This window comes from Passer domesticus, chromosome 5 (assembly GCF_036417665.1).
Source record: "Passer domesticus isolate bPasDom1 chromosome 5, bPasDom1.hap1, whole genome shotgun sequence".
NCBI classification, from domain to species: Eukaryota; Metazoa; Chordata; class Aves; order Passeriformes; family Passeridae; genus Passer; species Passer domesticus.
In genome coordinates this window covers 31,675,587-31,697,495 of record NC_087478.1, presented here as the reverse complement: position 1 = coordinate 31,697,495, position 21,909 = coordinate 31,675,587, and the positions used below count along the sequence as shown (strand labels likewise).

At 39.8% G+C, this 21,909-nt stretch overlaps 1 protein-coding gene across 4 annotated transcripts in view; it reads right to left on the bottom strand.

Moving 5' to 3' along the window:
* RASSF3 (Ras association domain family member 3) overlaps positions 1-21,909 on the bottom strand; it is a 104,861-nt gene that overhangs the window by 70,930 nt on the left and 12,022 nt on the right. The window contains exons 1-2 of one of the 4 annotated variants that reach the window (XM_064419382.1): positions 21,582-21,876; positions 6,850-6,974 (exon numbers count right to left, since the gene is read on the bottom strand). In XM_064419382.1, coding sequence (XP_064275452.1) covers positions 6,850-6,974; positions 21,582-21,702 — 246 coding nt within the window. In that variant the 5' untranslated portion in view covers positions 21,703-21,876. Of the gene's footprint in view, positions 1-3,896; positions 4,074-6,849; positions 6,975-14,688; positions 14,752-21,581; positions 21,877-21,909 lie in introns of those variants that run through there. The other 3 variants (XM_064419385.1, XM_064419381.1, XM_064419386.1) reach the window with 3 other exon arrangements.

Here is a 21,909-nt window from a genome sequence, read left to right as displayed (position 1 = left end):
GTAGGCTTTAAGCAGTGAGCTTGTTACCTTTCTGTTTGAAAGGTTGGGACTGAATATTGACCAAGTACTTAAAATGGAAAGAAACCCCCAACAAGCCCAACTTAAGAAAAAAATTAAAAGACAGATTTGCTGATAAAAAATGTGTAGTTTTTTTTAAAAAGTTTAAAAAACACAATGGCATACAAACACAATTCAGATTGCTTCTGTGGACTAAAAATTTCCACCAGGAAGCTGAAATTTATTCTGTTAAAAATATAAATTCTAGTATTAACTCTGCTTGGTGGTATCATGATACAAGTCCCCTCACCACATGTCCCATCCAGTCTGTACTTACTGGGCTTTGAGGTCTACTCGGAGCTCTAAAACCCTCTTCTTGTTTAAACGTGTCTTTTGGATTTATCCTACTTGCAATATTCAACTACTGCTTCAGTCCCCATCAACCCAAGTGTTTGTTCAGTGTGCTCAAGAAAACCCAACAGACTATTCCATGATGCTCGTGCCAGAGAATACTGAAGAAGCCCAAATATCTGATAAATTCAACTCTATAAAATGTTACAAATAATTTATTGTTTAAAGACCTTAAGTCAGCATTGTGCAAAGCCCGTTTTAATAATATTCCTTTGAGGGAGGGTTGCAAAGTGTTGTGCCCCAGGAGCTGTTGTGGAAACTCTCAAATTATTTTTGAAAGCTTGGAACTAATTTCTAGTTTATATAATTGATCAAGCCTTTTATTTTTGCCAAATATGTTTCTCTGTTTCTCTAATAGTAACCTGAGCAATATACACAATTAGAACTGAAATCAGCTTCAGTTTTGGTTTAAAAGCTTTCGCAGTTACTGTCAAAATTTAAAATTTGCCTCATTTTGCCTGCCAAAACAAACATAATTCACTTTTCCTCTTTTCCTTTCAACTACTACCAAGCATAACCAGGTTTAACATAGATATGAAATATGTGAGCCATAAGCCCCATGCCCATTGTACAGAGTACACACCATTACCAAGAGTTGGTAGAGGAAAGCAATCAATAGCTCAAAGGTAGTTTTCATTATTAATCAAGAACTGCACACACCTACATCTGCTCTGTGTTGTCAGTTTTTTTCTCCATGGGTTATTTTTGAAGAAATGTTCAACTACCATATCTTTTAAGGCAAGGAACTGAAACCATTTTCATTTTCAGGTACATTTAGGTGACAACATCAGTGCCCTTCCAGAAGTTTCTGTATTAGCACTGTGAGATGCTCTCATTCTTCTCCATGGCATTCATGCAATTTGAAGCAATCTGGGAAGTGTTGTTATCCAAGTCATTTGCCACACCCTATATCTCTTTCTATACTTTATCAAGTGCCTCAGGTCTTGTATCAATTTCAACTCTGAATGCCCTTTGTCTTTGAGAAAATTTTGAGTGTATTGAGATCTCTTTGGGAAAGCTTGTCAAAGAAATAAATTATTGAAGAAATAAATTATATCTGTGACTTATGCATAAAAAAATGTCAATTTTTGATTCATCTAGGATGATAGAAAAACAGGAAAAATTTAAAATCCACACAATGGCTTTAATACTTCTTAGACTTTGAAAAGGCCTTGGCATGTCAGTCAGAGGTGGTGTGCCTATAATTGGCAATGTTGTAGGATAGGAGAGGATTGCTGGAAAGGAGCTTTATTCATCCCATTCTTCTTGTTCATGGAAGAAATTGGCAACTCTTTCCCCAGCTTTTTCTGAGTGCTCTGTACAAGACCACAGAGAACCTATATGCATAATTTCCTCTTTAATCTCTATAGGAAGTCTGTTCAGGAGGGAAATATCTAAGGCCACACAATTTTCACCTGAGTCATATATTTCTGCCATTGGTACTTGAATTATGTGAGACATTGTGAATTTCATTTTCAAGTATTTAACCCCTCAGCCTTAGCAATCTGTAAGAACAGCTTCATCATGGAATTTCCTTGACCTTTTTATCATTAAATATTTATGTGTGTATACATACACACTCAGAGAAAGAAGCTCAAAAATTAGGCCTTTTGAGCTCCAACGATTTGTTAACAAACTCAAGCTGTGTGACCACATTCCAGATTCTGAGGCTCTTTGACCACTCGTGTGCACCCAAGTGCTCCAGTTGCTGGCAGAATTGCACAGGAGGGAAATCCAATGAAAATCTGTAGACTCTCTTTGCAAAATCAGCAGTTAAGAGCCTGTAAGAAATTCCTCTTTCCCATAAGGGAAATCTTAAGTCTAGATTCTCAAACTGTGTCTCAACATGACATTTGTTCAAGGTTATTTGGAGTTTAAGGTGTTCCAGCCACATCATAGCACCCAGCCCCTGTTGTGCTGACAGCACTGTTCACAGGCTGTGTTGAGAACTGAAGAGCTGATTGGGCTTTGCAAGGACAAAGATTAGAAGCTACAACATTTTCCTGACCCGTTTTGAAAGAGCATTGTCCAAAACCAGCAGTGCTGGTGCCGCTGGGAGTGGAAGAGCAAGGGGAACAGGGAAAAGTGTATGGGCATGAACAAGCATTCAGGACCAGGAACTGCAGCTGGGTACCAAGCTCTGCTGCACTCAGGGCACCACCAGGTCACTGCAGCAGAATGAAGGGCAGTTTATCTCACCTGCATCAAGCAGGAGATACATTCACCTGACCAATCTGAAATGTGCTAGGTCATAGAGAGTTGGAGTTCAAAGCATTGCCTACTATCATCACAAAGTAATATTCTCCATGTTTGAAGGAGCATATGCCAATACAGAGGTGCCACGACTCTTTAACCTGTACCAGCACTAGAGTGCCAATATAATGACTTCAAACTAGTGCTTTAGTGTTTAAAAAAAAATACTTCAAAACAAAACAGTTGTTCCAGAAAGAAAAGGCACAAATCCCAGGAATATGGTCTGTTAGCAAGTCATCTCTCTCCATAAAAACAAAAAAATTTGAATACTCCTGCAAAATCCCTTCACAATTTAAATTTATGTTCACTGTATGGGTGAGACATTCCCAAATATGTGTGTGATCTTTGCAACTCTGCATTTGACTAGCGTAGCTCATGTAAAATTAACTGGTTTTGCATGCCATGTGATTTTCAAAGTCATGGTATAGATAAAGCAGAAGCAGGCATCACTGGGAAAAGTTCTGCGCCAAGAATCTAATGCCTATTTTAGCAAATAATGTAGTGCAACACACAGCTCTGTAAAAGACAGCAAGTGGTGCTGAGGATCCAAAGTTCTCAATATAAACTCTTCATAATGCTTACTTAAGAAAATCTCTGCTTTGATCCAGTGGGCTGAGTGTGTTAGGTTGGCTCCTCGAGTGCCTCTTCTCACAGGCTTCAGGAAGCAGCTTAGTTTTCACCTGAAGTGGAATGGATTTTTGTCCTATGACTACTCCCTGATATCAACCAAAACAAGGGAAGTAAAGACAACTGGAAGATTAGCTTCAAAAGCACAGTCCTGCATCTAAGTAAAATGAACTGTGGACTAGATACCATCCACAGAGTAAGAATGCAAGAATAATTTTGTAAAGAGGATAGGTTCAGTCTTTTTGCCATCATATTTTTCCCATTCCCGACCCCTTCATGATCTTATACTAAACACCTGTTCAGTTTTATACGTGGGATACAAGTTGAAACGTTAAACAGAAAGTTAAAAATCACTTTTAAGGCTGATAAAGTCCAGGAAATTTTAGCATGGAAGAAAATAGTAATTTTGAGATGGCAGCTGAGCTGGGAGTTGTGTTTAATTAACTAGTAACCTAATGCTAGATTTTGTAACAATGGTCCCATTCAGAGATGTTAAAATTATTTTTTAAAATTCTAATTCCTTTTTTACCTACAAGAGAAGTAGACAAGTCCTAGAAAGAAAAAGTGGTCTGAGCAGGTCAGTAGCAGAGGAAGGAGCAAATTCAAACCTTGCAGATTCCTGTGGCAGCTCCGTCTGCTCTGTGCATGTGGGACAGCCGTGCGTAAAGAAAATGACCCAACAGGAAATATTCCAGGTTTTCTGCATGTAAACAGTTGCTGCCTCAAAACCAGTGGATGATGGATGCAGAAAATAGCATTTGAATCCTCATCTCTCGTGTATCAGTTGTCAGGCACACACTGACCCAAACAGCTAGTGAGGAAAGAGATTTGCAATAACTGTCACCCACTGCAAGCAGCCAAAGTGTGGCTTCTTCCAAGAGGAAGGAAATCGGTAGGAAAAAACAGTACTTCTTTGATGCGGTCTTGTTGCACACAAACAAATGCACATGAAATTTGGCTCCCCTAAGTACTGTAAGGCTCAAAGAGCAAGAAGCAGTTTCCTTGCTCAGTATTCATACCCAGGACAGCACTTGCTCTTTTTTAGATCTCTCACAAGAAAGCTGTATATGTCTTTTTGAGTAAAAATTATTTTAATGCCCTTCTCTCTCTGATTCTGTCACGTTTTCTTGCTGACAGTCACCCACACTTCCAAAACGTGGAAGCGTGTTGCCCTGTACTTCCTCCTCTCTGTCGCTGCTGCTCTCTGCCTTTCAGCATCTGAGTTATTCCCCTTCTGTCTTCCCAACAGCAAGGCACACGGAGCTCACAGAGAGACACCATGTCCTCAGTCACAGTTTAGGTGGCTGGACAGCTGGGTGGTGCTTGGAGCTTCTACAAAATAAAATGTTGCTCTTGCAGAGAAAATTCAGTGTTGACCTGGAGGACACCCACCAAGCTCAATAAGGGTGCTCAGAAATTTTAGAATCATGGAATCATTAAGGTTGGAAAAGTCCTCCAAGATCATCAAGTCCAACCTTCAACCAAATGCAAGCCACTAAATCATATTGTGAAGTGCCACATCTACTCATTTCTTGAGCACTTCCACAGATGGTGACTTTAACCTTTCCCTTTAAGCCTGTTCCAGAACTTTCCTGAAGTCTAGTCATTAGAAGCCTTTGCACATCTTTGTGTTACCAAACATTGTTTTTACTTATCTGGATTGCTTTACTTTTTGGTAGAATTATCATTTCATAAAAATTGGTTTTGACATAAGTCTGTAGCAAGTTCCATTTTTTTTCCTGCTAAAAAAATAAAATTATAAAAATGCTTCCTGGAATCTGTCTGACAGGTCTATGGCAAGGGCTGAGGATAAAGTCTAACTTTGTCCATCACAAATGTTTCCCAGCTGGATTTAGGCCTTCTGTATATGCTATAAGGATTTTGCTTAACAGGAACCTGGAAAGGAAAAGCGCTGCACTATATTTTAATTTTAAATCCTTTGAGAAAATACTTCTTTGGTTGATTCACCAGTGGGTGAGTGATCATCACAGAGGAATGTAAGCACTGGGTTTATCTCAACTGTGTGTTAATATTTCTTGCTGCTTTTCCCACCAAGTTAAGCTTGCTTTGCTTTTTGTGTCCTCAGACTATTTCACCGAAATGGCAGCGGGTCATCTTTAATGATTGCATTGCTGTGCTGCAGAGCTGACTCAGAATAAATTTCTGCAATCCTGAAGGAGAATTCCCTTGCCCTCCTTAGTGTTGTTTAGTATCTGCCTTTAAATAGGGCTATGGCTACAATCACCTGTGACAGCATATCCCACAATTGGTAAATTACAGTAGGAAGATAGTAATGACTTTGAAGACAAGTGGCATCTGTTTGATTCCTTAGACCAGAGTGATTTCAGGAAAGAAAATTTTAAAGCAAAAGTTGCTGTCTACAAGAGGTATCTGCTGTAGTGTGTTCATATATTTGTGGAGTGATCTTTCATGTCCATAATTGGGCAGCTTGTGAGGGCAGTTATACTGCCTCCTCTATATGTTATGGACAATACCACAAGAAAAAATACACAAGAATCCTAGTTTCTTGCCATACAAAATTGTCTTTTAAGACCTTAGCATAACTGTTGCTAAGATGTGCTTAACTTAAATTTAAAATATTTATTCTGTACAACATTATTGAAAAAAAAAACCCCAACCCAGACCCAAACAATGCATCCCACAAATCTGCTAACATTCCTTGTGTAGGAAAAGTGACACAGGGTGTCAGAACATTAGTTTTATGCATTTATGCATCTTATGGTGGGGCAGAAGGAAGGGAAGAGGAGACTTCTTGGAGACAGAAGTATTTTGGGTGGGCACAAATTTCACAGCTGGCTGCTTTTAGCATGGTGCGGCCTGTTCTTGGCAATTCTGTGGATAATGAAACTCAGGGTAGGCTGTTCTATGAATCTCTCTTGATTCTTGCAGTGAACAGCAGCAATTCTTACAGTGAATAAAATGAGCATTACCAATGACAGCTGGGTCTGGGATTGTTTGGGTTTTAACCCTCTCCCCCAGTAAGGACATTTCTTCAATATGAGTTCTAAAGACAGTAAAAGGGTTAAATTGACCACTGTGGATGTGCATATACCAATTTGTCTTCACTAATTATATTTTGAATAACGCTTTTCAGTTAAAACATTAACACTCTAAGTTTAGCCCAGATGTGCTTTAATGAAGGGGTTTTTTGATGCTCAAATAAAAGGCTTGAAAAAAGGAACTTACACACAAAACTTGCCACAATTCTTCATCCTCCCCCCCCCCCCCCCCCAAAAATAAAAACAAGAGAGTGTGTGTTCTTATCACAGGTGACATCTCAGAGGTTTCTACTGATTAGATGTAAATGACCCACAGTGGCCAGAACCAACAGGAAAACCAGTTTTGTGGGATTACTTGATTTAGCTGAAAACTAACTGGGGTAGGAGTGATCCAGCTGTGCTGCAAAATCACAGCACTGGATGGGAAAACCATGCCTAAGTGAGACATTCTTCCTGAGCAGCCAGATGAGGCAGGCAGACCACACTTCACGGCAGAGCTGAAAAGAGAAAGCAGTAACTGCATGAGCAGGAGATGTCTTACCTGACCGCTGCTGTAAGATGACTCTAAGGTGTCATGTGGAGCAAGGCAGTCCATTAATTTTCCATTCCGCCGGCAGCCCAGGTGCACCAGGTCTCGGCAGTGAGCATGGCAGGTGTACCTGCAATCTTAAAAACCCACAGACAGACACCAGGGAAAAAAAAAAAAAGAAACAAACAAAAAACCAAATTAAAATCGTATTTAGAAATTAGGTTTCTGCAGGCAGAACATAGGAGTGAGACACATCCTCATTTGCTACGTGACCTCAGAGAAATAACCACCTCTCAAGCGAATTTCCCCACCCCTATCAAAGATAATAATAGCTACAGAGGGCTGGAGATGTAAATTCACCGGAGCGAAGGTGACAGTGCAGCACACCTCCCAGTGTCACACTGACAGGCCTGCAGTGAGCAGGTCTTTAGTTAGATCACGGCTGCCTCACTGGGATGGTCTTGCAAAATGTCCATGCCACAAACTAGGTATTTGCTGTTGCAATGTAAGCATGAAAGGGGCAGTTCCCAGAAAAGACATAACATTTGTGACTTACAGACTAAAAATTCTACCTACACAGAATTATTGCTATACAGTTTTTCATGTTTTAAACTCTAGGTACTCATAAGAATATGCACATGAGTATTGAAAGCAGAATAAGGGGCTTATCTGAAGCTTAATGATGCTGGTAAATCAAATAGTTGCCTTCCGTAACAATTCAGAAATTTCACTTGCTAGCTATCCAAGTCAACTAAGATGGCTATTAAAAATGTAAATTCATTATAACAGGCAGATGGCCTTATCTCTAGTAAGAAATAGATGATTCATACTCCTTCTAATCTTAAAGAAAGAATCACTTTAAGAGTATTTGTAAAACCAGCTTGTATTTGCTTTGAAGCCTTGTTATGTTTGCTGGTTTTCTGTGTAAGCTGGGCAGACTTCACCATGCCATCTTTGTCTAGGACTGAATGTCACTTTCTATTTTTAGGTTTTAAATTGCTTATAATTTTGCCAAAGAGCAGCCACTTGTACTTCAAGTTTCCATGCTGGGGAACATCATGCTGTTTGTTTTAGAACATTTTGGCTAAAACAATTTAGCCATTTCCAAGAATGACTTTTGGAGGAAATGCTTTAATTTTCTCTAAGCTATGCTTACTTTTTTTTTTTCTATTGTCGTTACAAAACTTTACACTTTCAAGATTTATATAAAAATATTAATTTCTGGATGGGCTCTTTTCAGCCCTTATCAGCTTCTCAAAAATGTCAGTTTCTCTTATGTTTAAATAGATTCCCATTGCAAAAAATAAATTCTTGAACCTTCCCATTTCCAATCCATACTCACCATGGTGTTATAGGGCAAGACACAGAGTGTTCCCTGAAATGATGTTACTCTTGGCTAGGAACTGGATCTTTAATGTAATACCCCTGTACCACCTGACCATTCAAAAGCAAAAATTATAATGTGGATAAAGTGTAAACCTGCAATCACATTCCTGCACCTGATACAGAATTTATGTTACACTTGCATTAAGGAAAGATTAATTGTATTTATTTGGCACAAAGTCAGCCTGTCAAAACTTTTTCAACACAGCAACCCGGCATAGTGACTCCATCCTGGATCAGCACTGCAAGGCAGATAACTGGGATGTTTCTGATCTTAAAACAGACTGACTTCATCATAGCAACTACATCACAATAACATCACTGTGTCTCAAGTCACACTCCCCTTGAGATGTCAGCAAATAGCTTCCAGCTAATTATGGGTTACAAAGGACCCTGTTGCAGTATAAATCAAAGCAGTGAAAAAGACTCACACTCTCTAAAACAGTCACTGTATTTAATGCAGGATTTGAAAAAGGTGAAGCAATACAGAAGACTACAGAGACAAATAAAAAGAATGGTTAGGCAGCTTATGTGCCCAGAAGAATTTTAGTTGTCTCTACATCCTTGTGTGATGCTAGCAAGCCACGTTGCTGCCTAATTTCTCCTGGGTTCCACGTTTGAGTTCCTTTATCCAACTTTTAGTAAACATAGAGTATTCCCAACTGCAGCTGAAGTCAGCAAGAACTGTGCTTTTGACCCAAATGAGGTTTTCCCAGGGCTCTGTTTTATGCTTATGAAGCTGGGATTATTTTTCAACTGACTCATGCACTTCATGAAATTCTGGAGGAGATAGAACACTCATTTTCATGGGTGCCTTGAAAAGAGAAGGATTTTGTCTTTGGGAAGGGACCCCATAAGACACAGTGGAAAAGCCAAGAGGAATAAAAAAAATTTGGAGCCATTGTTCATCAGGTAAGGGAACAGGGCATCTCCACGAGAAAGCCAGGATGGGAGCACTTAAATAAAAATTACATTACAATGCATAAGCAAAAGAAGATCAAATGAAAGTAGTATTTTCATTTCTTCTTTTTTCCTTAATTTCTGTGTTTTTTACTTTGCAAGTTCAGTTACCTTCTTTAGAAAAAAATATTATAAGATTGCACAGTATGCCCACCTTTCAATTCTCCCCTGTAGTTCTGACAGAGCTGATTATTTCAACCACAAATGCCCTAAAAGCTAATTAAGTTTTATGAAAATTATCTCCAGGCTAAAGGAGGGAGTCCCAAACTAACACCCACACTCAGGGCAAAGCTGGCAAAATTCAGCTATTATGCCATTGTCCAGCCACATCCGGAGAAGCAGCTACTGCACATCACCTGTGTGGTGAGGAGGTTATGGAGAATGTCCTACAAATCTGTAGGACACCAAGGTTCACTAATTCCCCAACTTCCTGTGGCTGCACAATTGTATGTACTGAGCATGCACGAATTCACAAATAATATTAGGAGAAAATCTGTTAGCTAAACAGTGTTCTGAAACAGGATTACTTATTCAGTTAGGAAACATTAGCTCTCAATGCTATTTTTTTTGCCATTTATATTCATTTTAATTTGTGAGTCCATAATGTCATTTGCAAGACAAGCTCATAATTTCAACCTGGCTATTATAGGCATAACGACAAAAAATGTGAAAGCTTCATCTCTAAAAAAGCTTCGCCTCTAAAAGTATTTCAATTTTAAGCTAGATTTTAACATACTGTTTAGAAGTTTAATAAGCAAGATTAGAAAAAGAATGTTTTTTTCCCTAAAACAGTGGATCTATGCATGACCTTTTTTCATATGTGTTTTAGCTTTAAATATATTATTTCATTCCAATTGTGGCATACAATGTTCCACAAAATTTTAGACAGCATCAAACTTAAAAAATGCCTTCTTCTGATAAACCTTTACTGGAGCACACCCAAAATTTCCGTGATTTCAAAAAGTAGCTATAATTCTGCAAAGACTGTTATGGTCATTAGATCATGGATTGCTATATCATTTCTGCTTAGAAAGCAATCAGAATCAGGTCCTCTTTCCTGATGTGGTCTGATATTAATCCTGTTCTTTGAAATCAGAACTCTGGGGACTTAGCACATTTGATAAAAGCATTCACTGACAATTAGGAAAGCTAATAGTTTTATTTTACTGATGCTCAGACTGTCATGTACACTGAATTCATGTACAAAAATGATGCATCAATGCATATTAATTATGAAAATTGTCCTGAATTATTTAGAAATGCAAAGTATTTATTAAGCATATAAATATTATGCTTTGAAAGTTCCATTGTCAACTACTAAGACATAATAAGCTCCTTTTGATTTATTATTCTATTGTAACAATGGCTTTACTAGAGTCACAGAAAAAAAATAACTTATATTATTGCTAGAAATCAACACCATTCCTATCCTGCCCTTGTGGGGGTGAACTGTAAGGCTTCAGCATGTTCTTTTTACATGAATGGACCCTACCTGATGTTTGGGTTTTCTTCACCCAAAACGTGACTTTGCCTGATGGCTTGTAAATAGCTGTTCCCATAACCAGTTGCTTCAGGGCAGTGCAGCAGAAAGGACGAAAAGGAACAGGCTCCTAAATCCTCCAAAATCAGGACCTAGTAACTAAGTATTACTAAATCAGGCAGAAGCTCAATAGCAAAGTCTCTCTATCCTGCTGTGGTCTCCCCTGCCTTGGAAATGTGTCATTTCATTTCTGTGATGGCCCAGACAAATTTGACTTCCAAATGGACATGCAAAATGTATGTTGTGCCGAAACAACTGAAGTACATGGAAAGTTCAAAGCCAAATTTGAATTACCTTTGCATTATTTATCAACCACAGTAAAAAGTCTTTCTAATAAAGTGTGAGGAGGATACACTACTTGGTCCTGCTACTGCGTTGGGAAGTTAGGAAGTAAAATCATCTTTACATGAGAACCTGTGGCTTGGTTCCCAGAAATCAGAAGAGAGTTTTACTGCTGCACTTGCTCTAAGTATGCTTGTAAAGCTTCTTGGAAAAATTATTCAAACTATGTGAGGTGTTTAGTGCTTTAATTTTTAATCCATTTTAAGCCAGCAGGTATCAAAAGGAAGGAGAATGAAGTTCAGCTATATTTCTCCTGCAAGACAGAATTGAACTGTGTTATTTCTACAATACATTGGTATCAGCATGTCGCATTTCAGTTAATGCTTAATATATGTTGTGTTGGTCTTTTTTGCTGGTTCTCAAATGTCTACATTGTAGTTTGATGCTAAAGTTGCTACAAATATAATTTTTAACAGTTTCACTCAGTTCTCAGTAATGGAATGAGAAACCTATTTGAAATAAACAGCCTTCAGAAAGCTCTAAGCACAGCTACTAGGGAGTGGAGATCTTCTGTAACACCAGTTTTATCTCTATGACATACTCTTTATTTCTGCTTGTTTATCTGTTAGTCACGCTTAACACCAGTCTGAGATTAAAATAAAGTTCTCACTGTATTTCCCAATTTGTGATTTTTAAGGGATCACTATTATTACAGATAAGATAGGATTTCTGAGGTCCTTATGGCCATCCTTTCCCCTGAGGAATCTTTGTGTGTATTTTGTGCTCCTTCCCCACTGAGAAGCTACACAAGGCTTAGATCAGAGTGAAGTCCAGCAAAGCCCACATCTTCCAAATTCCTGTAAAGCTGTGACTATCTACAAGTACCACTTAAGGTCTTCTGCTGTGTCTCTTTAGGCTCTGCTCTCAATAGGTACAATGGCCATTCACAGCCACAGGTCCTGAGGCCCTTTTTGGGATACACACTTCCTACAGAGAGGATCCTCAGTCATTTTCCCAAGAACAGAAGGACCATAGAACTGGCTTAACTTGCTGTCCAGGGAAATTGTCCAAGAAGCACTTGAACTGCAGCCCTATCTGTAAGTGTCACAGCCCAATTCAGGGTCAGGAACCCTGCCCTGCAAACAGGATAAGCTCCTGAAACAGTCTCTATTAAGAGACAGTTAATGCTCTATTAAGAGCATATATTTGGACCTCAGCAGAAGACAAGTGCTTTAATCAAACTGTCCAGGTTCCAACACAAATGCCTGTGCTGTTTTTGTTTGCCAAGTGTCTGACAGAGCTGGAGTTTGGGTACTGTGCAAAAAAATTTGCCATATTACTCACCAGTTTCAGATTCAAAGTTTTTAGATAGCAGTTTATCTGTCATCTAGCAGGCAACAACTCAACTGTGCCACATGCAAAGGACATCACATTTGCAAAACAGGAGGGAGTGATCAGCCTTTTGGTAAGAAGAAAACACTTCCCTGAGTGAATCACAACTGAGAACTCCAAGGGAAGCCCAGAGCAGAAAAGGAGGTATAAAGATCAGCAGCCTGCATGAACCTGGGACTGTTTGATGTCCTTGCTGCCTGGGAACTCAGGGACCCTATTTGTGATTTCATGCACCAGATAGAAAATAATTGGTTAATACCTAAATTCAGCCTCCCATCTGCAAAACAGGAAAGAATGACAGGTATTTTACAGTAAACAGCCTGAACTGAATTTTTTTTTTTCAGATTCTGCTGCTGGTACCTGTATAAGCCTCCAAAATTCTGTCATCTATCTTAGAGCCTTTAAATGCCTTTTTTTTTTGTATGAGCATGGTTTGTGCCAGATGGTTTGCCAGATAACTGGTAAACACCAGGACACGTGTTCTGTGTCATGGTCATCCTTGGCCAGGGGGAAGTGATCAGGCATGCTGGCCAGGAATAGCATCTCAGAGCAGCTCACCAGCCTTTCCGAGAAGTGGAAGGTGACATTGCCATCTAGCTGCGTGTTGGAAAACTGGGGTGTAGGTGTTAGCATGGACAAATCATCTCTAAGAGACCACTGTTAGCCAGGGAAGGTTGCTGGCAGCTGCCACGGATAAGGTTCCTGACTGAGGGAGGATTCCCCACTCTTGGTGCCAGTGCCACGAGAAGGGGCAATGATTCAGCTACTGAAATCTACCCTGGTTCTCAGATGCTTAAACATCTCTGAGCACCTAAGTGACATAGGAACATAAATCCCATTGATTTACTCTGGCGTATTAAAGAATTAAAATCAATCTAATTGGTTGATAAAGCTTGTTTGTATTTTTATCAGTGTGAAAAACCTCAAGCCTTCTCCCTCCTTCCAGCATTTGCCAGCATTATCCAGTGAAAACTTGTCACAGGAGACTCTTGCACAAACATGGGATCCTACATAACCAGCCTATAAACAGGTTTCTGCTCCTGAAATCTATTACACTTCTTTTGGCCAGATACTGCTCTGCACTCAGTCCTGTTTACAGTCACCACCCCCACAGAAATAGAACACCCAGTGTTTGCCAGACCACCCTGAAATAATCACAAAATCTGTTTGCAAACGAGGCTGAGAGTATTCACTTCATTCAACAGAGGTATGGGTTAAAACAGAGAGTTGCAATAGTAGAAATATTTTAAAAATGAAAGCCCAAGACAATAAAAATCAAGTTTAGGTTACATTTACTTCTCACAATCTTCTTTATCTGTTTCAGCACCATACCTGGCTGGGGAACTGGACCACATCCCTGCCTCTGGCTATACCATAGCTATCATGGTTTTGGGAGCTCTTAGTATGCCAGTTTCTGGGAGGCAGACTGAGAGGTGCATGGCTGAGCTCTCCCTCCCGAGGAAGCCTGAAATGCTTCCTTCCTGTAAGGGCTCCCCTGCAGGTACCTGGGGCACAGGAACACCACAAAATAATGCCGGAGTGTGAGGGAAAGGAGAAGCCTCGTGTCTCCTTTAGTCCTCTTCATATTCAGACATCTGTGGTATTCTTTTGTTTTTTAAACTTCCAGGTTACAGCCTAAGAAACAACTTCCTTGGGCTGATTACATTGCTTTTGCTCTGAGCGTTGAGACTCCTACTTCTCCATGCCAGATAAGGGTGGGAAGGCCAAGTTCCTCTGTGCAGTAACTCCAGACAATGAATTAGAGAGGAAACTTGGCAGATACCTTGACATATCACCATGTCCCTTCATGACAAGCTTCAGAGAGTGCTTTTTGTACACTTGAGCCAGTGAGCCACACACCCCTCTGACACAGGCCCATAGGCTCCAGAAAATCTGATGGATCTGGATAGGGCCAGCCTTTACTAACCACATGTACCAGGGTCATGTGGTACCACAGGTACCAGTGACAAAACCAGGGTACCACATAGGAACTGTATTTCTTCTTCAGCTCAAGAGCAAAGAGATTGCATTTCTGGATCAGAAAATCTCCATTTCTGAACTGAAGTTATGTCACATAAAAAAAAAAAGTGCCCCATAGGTAAAATCCTTGAGTTGACCTGCCCTAGAAATCAGCTTACAGTAATTCATTTACATTTGATTTCCTACAGAACTATTGATTTTAAGCTTACTTGTGCAAGCCTGCAGCAGCTGTTAGGTATCTCTACCCATCAAGAAGCAGCATGGGCAAAAAGCAGAGGGCTGAGTGTTGCCATCTTGTTGCAAAGGTCTCATACCTTCTTGGAGATTTCTCAGGGGCAGCTTCTCACAGCACTGACGCCCTCTTCTCTGCACAGCCAACAAACTCTATCTCCTCTCTCAACCAGCCAACCTGCTCTTTTATAATACCCCTCTTAACTGGATCCAGCTGTGGCCTATTAAGAGCAGGCTTGTTCTTAATGCCTGATAATTAGCACAGCTGTAACTCCTTAGGGGCCAGATTACCTTCACCACTGTCTCTATTCTCCTACCTTTTATCTAACCACAGCTGAGCCCCTGGCCAGCATCCAGCTCACAGCCCTGTGCTGTGCCACAAGCAGCCCCCAGAGTCAGGCTGGAGGGACAGATACCAGCAGCCACCCAAGGAGTTCCACCTTTTGCTACCTGCTACATAAGGCCAGGCATCCAGAGGGGTGTCTTGGCAGTGCACTGAGCAATGCTTGAAGCAGCAATGTGGCAGCAGAGTGGCTAGGATTGTAAAATGGCAGCTATGGCCCCTTTCCTCTCACAAACCTGTCCACAGGCATTTGAATCCCAGCTACCCAGTAAATTCTACCAATATTCTAAAAGCAGCGCAGGTTATCTTTAAATTAAATTAAGTTTTCATATGGAGACCATAAAATGCAGCAGCCCAGAGCATATGCTGGATTCCCAACTTCTGAGTGAGCAGAGCCTGAACAAGAATGGGGATGTGGGTCTACACACATTCTCACACCTGGTTTTCCCTTTGTGATGGCTTCGTAAAATGCATTTGAAATCCACCTTTGACAGAATCAAAGGCATCAGATATTACATTCAATAAACACCTGGCTCGGGAATACATTGCTGCATACACTTTTGCACTGCAAATGTGATGGAAAGAAATAGCAAAATTTCTTTTTAGAAAGTCAAAAATCAGTCCAAAGTATTTATGCAGTTCCACTATATGTCATGTCATATCTTGGAACTTCCAATTGCTTTGACTGTTATCCTCTTTCCAACACTAAAAACCTAAAAAAATGGGTACAATATCCCTTCCACATAAAAAAACAGAAGTGAGCTTTCACTTTTGTATGAAAATCCAATAAAAATACTGCTTTTTGAAAGCATTTACTCTAGTGCCCTCTATTGCTAATTCCTCGAAATAGCCGGCATTATGGATACTCGCAAAGCAGCACTTCTTTTTGTTTTCCTTTTAGGAGAAACACAATGAAAACACAACAGGAAAGAAAAGTATAGTTTAGGTCTCTCTGTGTGTGCACTCCCAGAACTGTGAGTTCCTGACCCGACCTGAGTTAACAAACTCCCTCTTCTTGATGGAATTAGTAACAAACAAGGGTTTCAAGTTCACAGAGGACATGAAACATAGAAAAACAGTCCTGAGAGCTCAGAAGATCTCCCTGATTTACCTGGGCACAACACTGGATTGGGAGTTAATTCTGAATAGCTGCTGCAGGATCAATAATCACTCCATTAGAGAAGTGAAACAGCAGTTATATCCTACCAGGATGGAAGCCAGACCTTTAACTGACAGAACACATGAAATTTAAAAGCTTGGATTCTCTGCCAAACAAAACCTGCAGTCTCTTCTCTTTAAATGTGAGATGAGAAAAAAGTGACTCAAATCCACCAAATTAAATGAAGTTTAATACAGAAATAGTTGCACTTGTGCAGATCACCCCTCATGCTGGTGATCCTGCTTTTGCATGCTGCATCCAAGCTTGGTCTATGTTTACATCTCAAGCTCTAATGTTACATTATCTCTTTGAAACAGGTAATTCCACACTACTAATTCATTAATGTTACTCTTCATAAATGACCAATTCACAGCTTTTATTTCAGGTGTTATGGGTCACCATGCCAGCCTGATAGTGAATCTTGAAGCAGCTGTACTGGAGAGGTGCTTAGCTAAATGCACAACAGTTGGTCATCATCTTCCACTCATCCTTCTGCTAGTGCTGAGGGCAGCAAGAGGTGCAGTGGAGAGAAACAGCATCTTCCAGCTGCTTTTGCTCGACATTGGCAAAAGAAACAAGAAATGTAGCATCAACAAGAGATGTAGAGCTTCAGAGCTACAGTTCCCAAATGCCCCTACACTCTATCTATCTGTGTTAGGACAAAACCCTCTCCATCACTCCCAGAGGTGGGCACTCTCCTTCTCAGTACCCCCTTCAAGCTCTGCATGTTCAGCCTGCAAGGGCCACTCTGACCCCAGATTCTGCAAGGGCTCCAGTGAACTGTGGGGGTGACCAGGAGAACTTTTCTCAGCTAAAAGCACAGCAGACTTACAGGTACTCACTGGAAAGCTGAGAGAGACCCAGGCCTGACCATAGGGACTGCATAGGTGTCACACGCCCCTGGCCTCAGGGAGACAGGGAAGCAATGGCTTTCACCATTGACAAGAACACTGAAGTGCAGTGACACTGTCTGTTCATTCATTTCCCACCTACCTAGTCTCCCAAATGAAGGTACGCTGCCTCTACATACCCAAGCTATTGCCAGAATAATCCAATTAAAGGGGTCACAGAAGGACATGGGCACTTACAGCATAAGCCATCATATGTTAGTTGGCCAAATGTGAAAACAAAAAAATTAATTTACAAATATTTTAATCTAAGACAATCTAAGTTGACATACTGAGCTAACATTGTCCTCCCATCCCATATGTGTTATAGATCTCTTTTGTCAGTTGGATATATTTTGAAGAGACAGATGAAAGGTTGAGTTTTTGTACTTCATGATCAATTAAAGCTTTATATGTTAATTCTTTGAGGAGGTAGCAGGTTTAAAGCATATCATCATACCCATGTAAAGATTTCCACTTGTTTTCCATAATACATATTCTTACATAAATGTAATTTTATATTGGATGCTCAGCCATTCTGACCAAAGGTCTTTTGAAATCAATAAAAATATTCTAACTTTAACATTAGAGTAGGACTAAAGGAGTAACTCAATAGAGCAGAAAAATTGCAAAAAATGTCAACCAACAGCAAAGGGTAAAAAGCAAATTCCAGATGCCTGAAATACAGTCAGTTTAAGATTCTGTCAATAAATTCTCACTTTCTGCCATCTGAAAGAACCTTCCAAAGTACCTAGTAAAAACAGTAGCTCAAAATTATGAAAACTCTCACCAGATGAGAGCTGAGAATAAAGGTCTTCATGAGCCAGCAGAATTTGGCAAGAAACATGACATAAAATCACTCACCTCAGACAGACTTGATTTCTGTAGTTAGTTATTTATTGCAATGGCTGCAGAACAAGCAGGGTTTGCCCCTGTGGCAGTTTTGCAAAGTTTAAAATAAAAAATAAGTCAACAAACATTGTGCTTTTTATGTTTTGCTCAGGATAATATGGGATTCTCTTCTGAGCATGTCTAAAATCTGGGTTTTTTCTATATAAGCCTAAACAATGTCATAAAGGTTTAAATCAATGCAGATCATAAAATTATCTCTTCCAGGGGAGTGCATTAGTTGCTTAAGGAGAAACTGGATGAAACAGTAACAGTTGTGAGATCTGAGCCACAAAATTATCTCAGACTAATCCTTAATTGTTAAAAATTATCTTAAACCCTTTAGCAAGAAGATTTATTTGCCTTTCAAAGCTTTTATTGTAGCTTCAATTATCATAATATTGAATATTCTTATTTTTCCAGACCCTCTTTAAATCTTGTTACATTCCTGACCTCATCAGCATCCTCTGGTAATGAGTTCTACAATTTAATTACATGCTGAATTAAAAATAATTTTGAAAAATTCTTTTATCTGCTTTATATTTGTCACCCCTCACCTTATTCCTCTGCTATGAGACAGAGAAAACAGGAGTTACTTCTATGTTTTGAATTTTTGCATCATTCTATAGTCTTATCATGGCCCTTCATGATATTGTTTCTTATTTTTTTGTCTTTCAATATCTCTCCCTGTACATATGTACTTTATCATGATAAAATTTCTAGTCACATGATGTGCCAACATAAATTCTCCTAAGATGCTGTAGGAAAAATTCAAACATAATTCAAAGAAATGACGGCTAAAATCTACATCCCTTAGTTTAAGCCTCTTATAAAATTTATGTATAAAATGCAGTTAAAAGATTATCAGCTATATTTAGTACATTCTGAATCATGTCAAAGACATTTTTTTAATCCTTCAGTAAGTAACTTAATCAAAATCAGCTGCTGAAGAGCACCCACAAATTTTCTTCCTTCTTTTAGAGCTTTGCAAGGAGCACATCAGCTGCAGGCCAAAGTCTGTGGTGAACCATCCCAAAGTATCCATCCAAGGACAGGCTGAAAAGCCAAGAATTTTAGGAACAGCAACCTAATTATGCTTTGATAGCTCTTTCTAAAATTGTGTCAAATGCACCTTTCTGAACACAGTGACCTACAACAATACTAAATTCATTGTTACACTTTAAAAACTAATTTTGTGCTTTGGCAGATTTTGTTTCTGGGTCAAGCACAGAGGACAAGGCATCCTGAGACATGGAGTGATAGGAGCAGAACAAGAACAAGTCTGAGGGTACTATGCAGAGGCACAGTGCCAATCTCTTGGTTCACATCATGATTGAAATCACCCAAAATCTATGACAAAGCATAACAGAGAACATAATCTTTGATCTTCCTAACATGTCCAAATAATGAAATTTTCTCTTTTGTTGTTGTTAAAATGTTAATTTATCTATTAAAGCACAAGTGGCTAAAAATTATCAGTAAGTATTACTGGAAGCTTTAATTGCCAGCTGGGTTATTCATCTATGGGGCAAGCCTAGTGACACAGAATTGTACTGCTGGGTCATCCTGAATAAGAAATTCTGTTAGTGCCTGTTCTGGAGTAAAACCCACCAGAAAGACAGCAAAAAGTTGAATTCTAGTATGCTGGAAGCAAGGGTAAATCTTTGTGTACCAGGGGATGGTAGCCAATTCTGCTCGGGGTAGGTGGTCAATACTGCTTAGGGTAGGATTTTGTATTGAACAGCTCTCTCAGAAGGACAGAAGGGCACCTTGGCAAAGAATTACCAAATGTGGTGTTTCAGAGTCGAGGAAGTTGAGGAAGTGGATAATTCTGTAATTCACCAAAAACTAAAGGAAAATTCTGGACACTGAAGAAGAAGGCAGAAATGTTCATGGACTTCAGGGTAGCTAAGGTTTAACTAGCAGGTGTAACTTGCTGTCTTTGTAAAGACTAAAGAGCAATCAGGAGCTGTGTCTTCTCCCCTGTGAGAGGAGCATCAGGACTTCAACTTCCAGTTTATGAGATTGGTTTCTGTAAACTTACAAGAAATTTGAGTTGAATTTTCTCACTCAGATTTTTTTCTGCTTGGACTCAACCTTCTGCTGAAATGACACATTTCCATCAAACCCACAATTTTGTGACAAATATCTCAGTGCACAGGTAGCAAAGAACTTTTAGGGCACTTCAGACACTATTTACAAAATCAGTTCAAAAGAGATGATAAAACATACACTGTAATGATAGTATAAAGGTAAATCTTATTCACACCACTAGATGTAGAGGGAGAAGGAAATTAACCCACAAAAAGTATTACTTCTAAAGCACTCAGAGTTCACCTCGTTTCTGTTACAAGTCATGGATGCACTTATTTTTTTGCAATACTGGGGGAAAAGATAACTGGCATGCAAACATTTTCATATATGTGCAACCCAGCTAGCAATTAAAGCTCTCAATAACATTTATTGATAGTTTTTACAGTAGTAAAAGCGATGCAGGAATGCTCTGATGTGTTATAAGGACTCAGGATGATTTCATGTATTAGAAGGACCTGAGATTACCAGCATTCCAAGGGAGGTTCAAAACGCTAGATTCACCAAGGAAAGTTTCATACAGACTTCGGTGTCCTGGGATTTTCTTCTGAATATTTGAAATCTGTGGACTCCTTTGGGAAGAAGTCATGTGTCATTTAGACATGGGGCCTAAAAACCTTTCTGTGAGAGATTTCATATGGCACATCTCCTTTCAAGAGTCACAGATCTGTTGTCTGAAGTACAACATTAAACCGCTCAGCTGTGGAACTGACCCAAAATCTACCCCATGCAAATACAAACTTGTTATTAATGTTGCAGAATTGGCAAGTTCACCATCCTGTTCTAAAGAGTCCCAACCAAAAGGAAGCTGACCTTGTACCACTAGTCCCTTAAGAAGAGCAGGAAGAACTTTGCTTCCCCCACTCTGGCAGTGCACGTTCTTCCAGAGCCCTGAGAACACATCTCAGCCCCAGCCTTCACAGACCATGCTAGAGGGACAAAACCGTGTTTGGGCTTTAAGGGTGTTTGTGAGAATGTTAATCTGAGAGATGCAAACAGTTTTCTGCCAGGCCCGGACAAAGAGCACTGAGTTGCTGTGAGGAACAATGCCTTTTACTAACTGGTGAGCTGAGCTGTACCGCATTTCAGCTGATGAAATGGAAGGGAAGGCAAGTGCATCACTGCTGAACACAAGCCCCTCTAAGCTGCCCATCACTTTGTGTGAACACTGGTAAAATGAGTTAAAGTCATTAGTCAGCTCAGTCTTTGCACAGCCTTCTAGATCAATTAACAGCTCAAGGCAATTTCAAATAATTTTCAGGCAATTATTTGAGTCATATTAGAGCTCTTAGATACATACCTAAGGGAGAAACACAGCAAAAACAAGATACCAAATATCAGTGATGTGAATAAATTATGCAGTTGTAAGGGAACTCTTTGTCAGAACATGCCTGATGAACCTTCTGTTGCATTTCCAGAATATTTTGACAGTTTTGCCTAATGAGCCTCCAAGAATGAAAAAATGCAAACAATTCTGGAGTGGAAAAGTTAACCAGTTCAATGGAAACAGATTTTTTTTTTTTTCCTTTTTTTCCTTTTTTTAATTTTTGTTTTTGTTTTGTTTCATTTAGCAGAAAAAAAAAAAGGGGAAAATAGCAGCAGACTTACCAGGAGATTTCCAGAGAAGTTTTACCGTCCTTCTCCTCGAGCTGCTCAATGATTTAGGAAACCAGTAAAAAAACCGTGCTATCCTCCTGATGGTTTTGTTCAGATCATTTCTCACTGCCATGGCTGAAAGGGCTCCTCAGCTACAGCAGGAACAAGAGGCACATGTATCCCGAGGAGAGGGGAGAGCCCACGAACACCCAGAGCGAGTGCCTGGCTCTGAGCTCAGCGCAGCCAGCGCGTCTCAGGACCACCTGTTAGTCCTAAATCCCCTCCCTCTCCGTCACTCCGCTCAGAGCCCTCCAGACCTCCCTCTTTATTACAAGAAGCA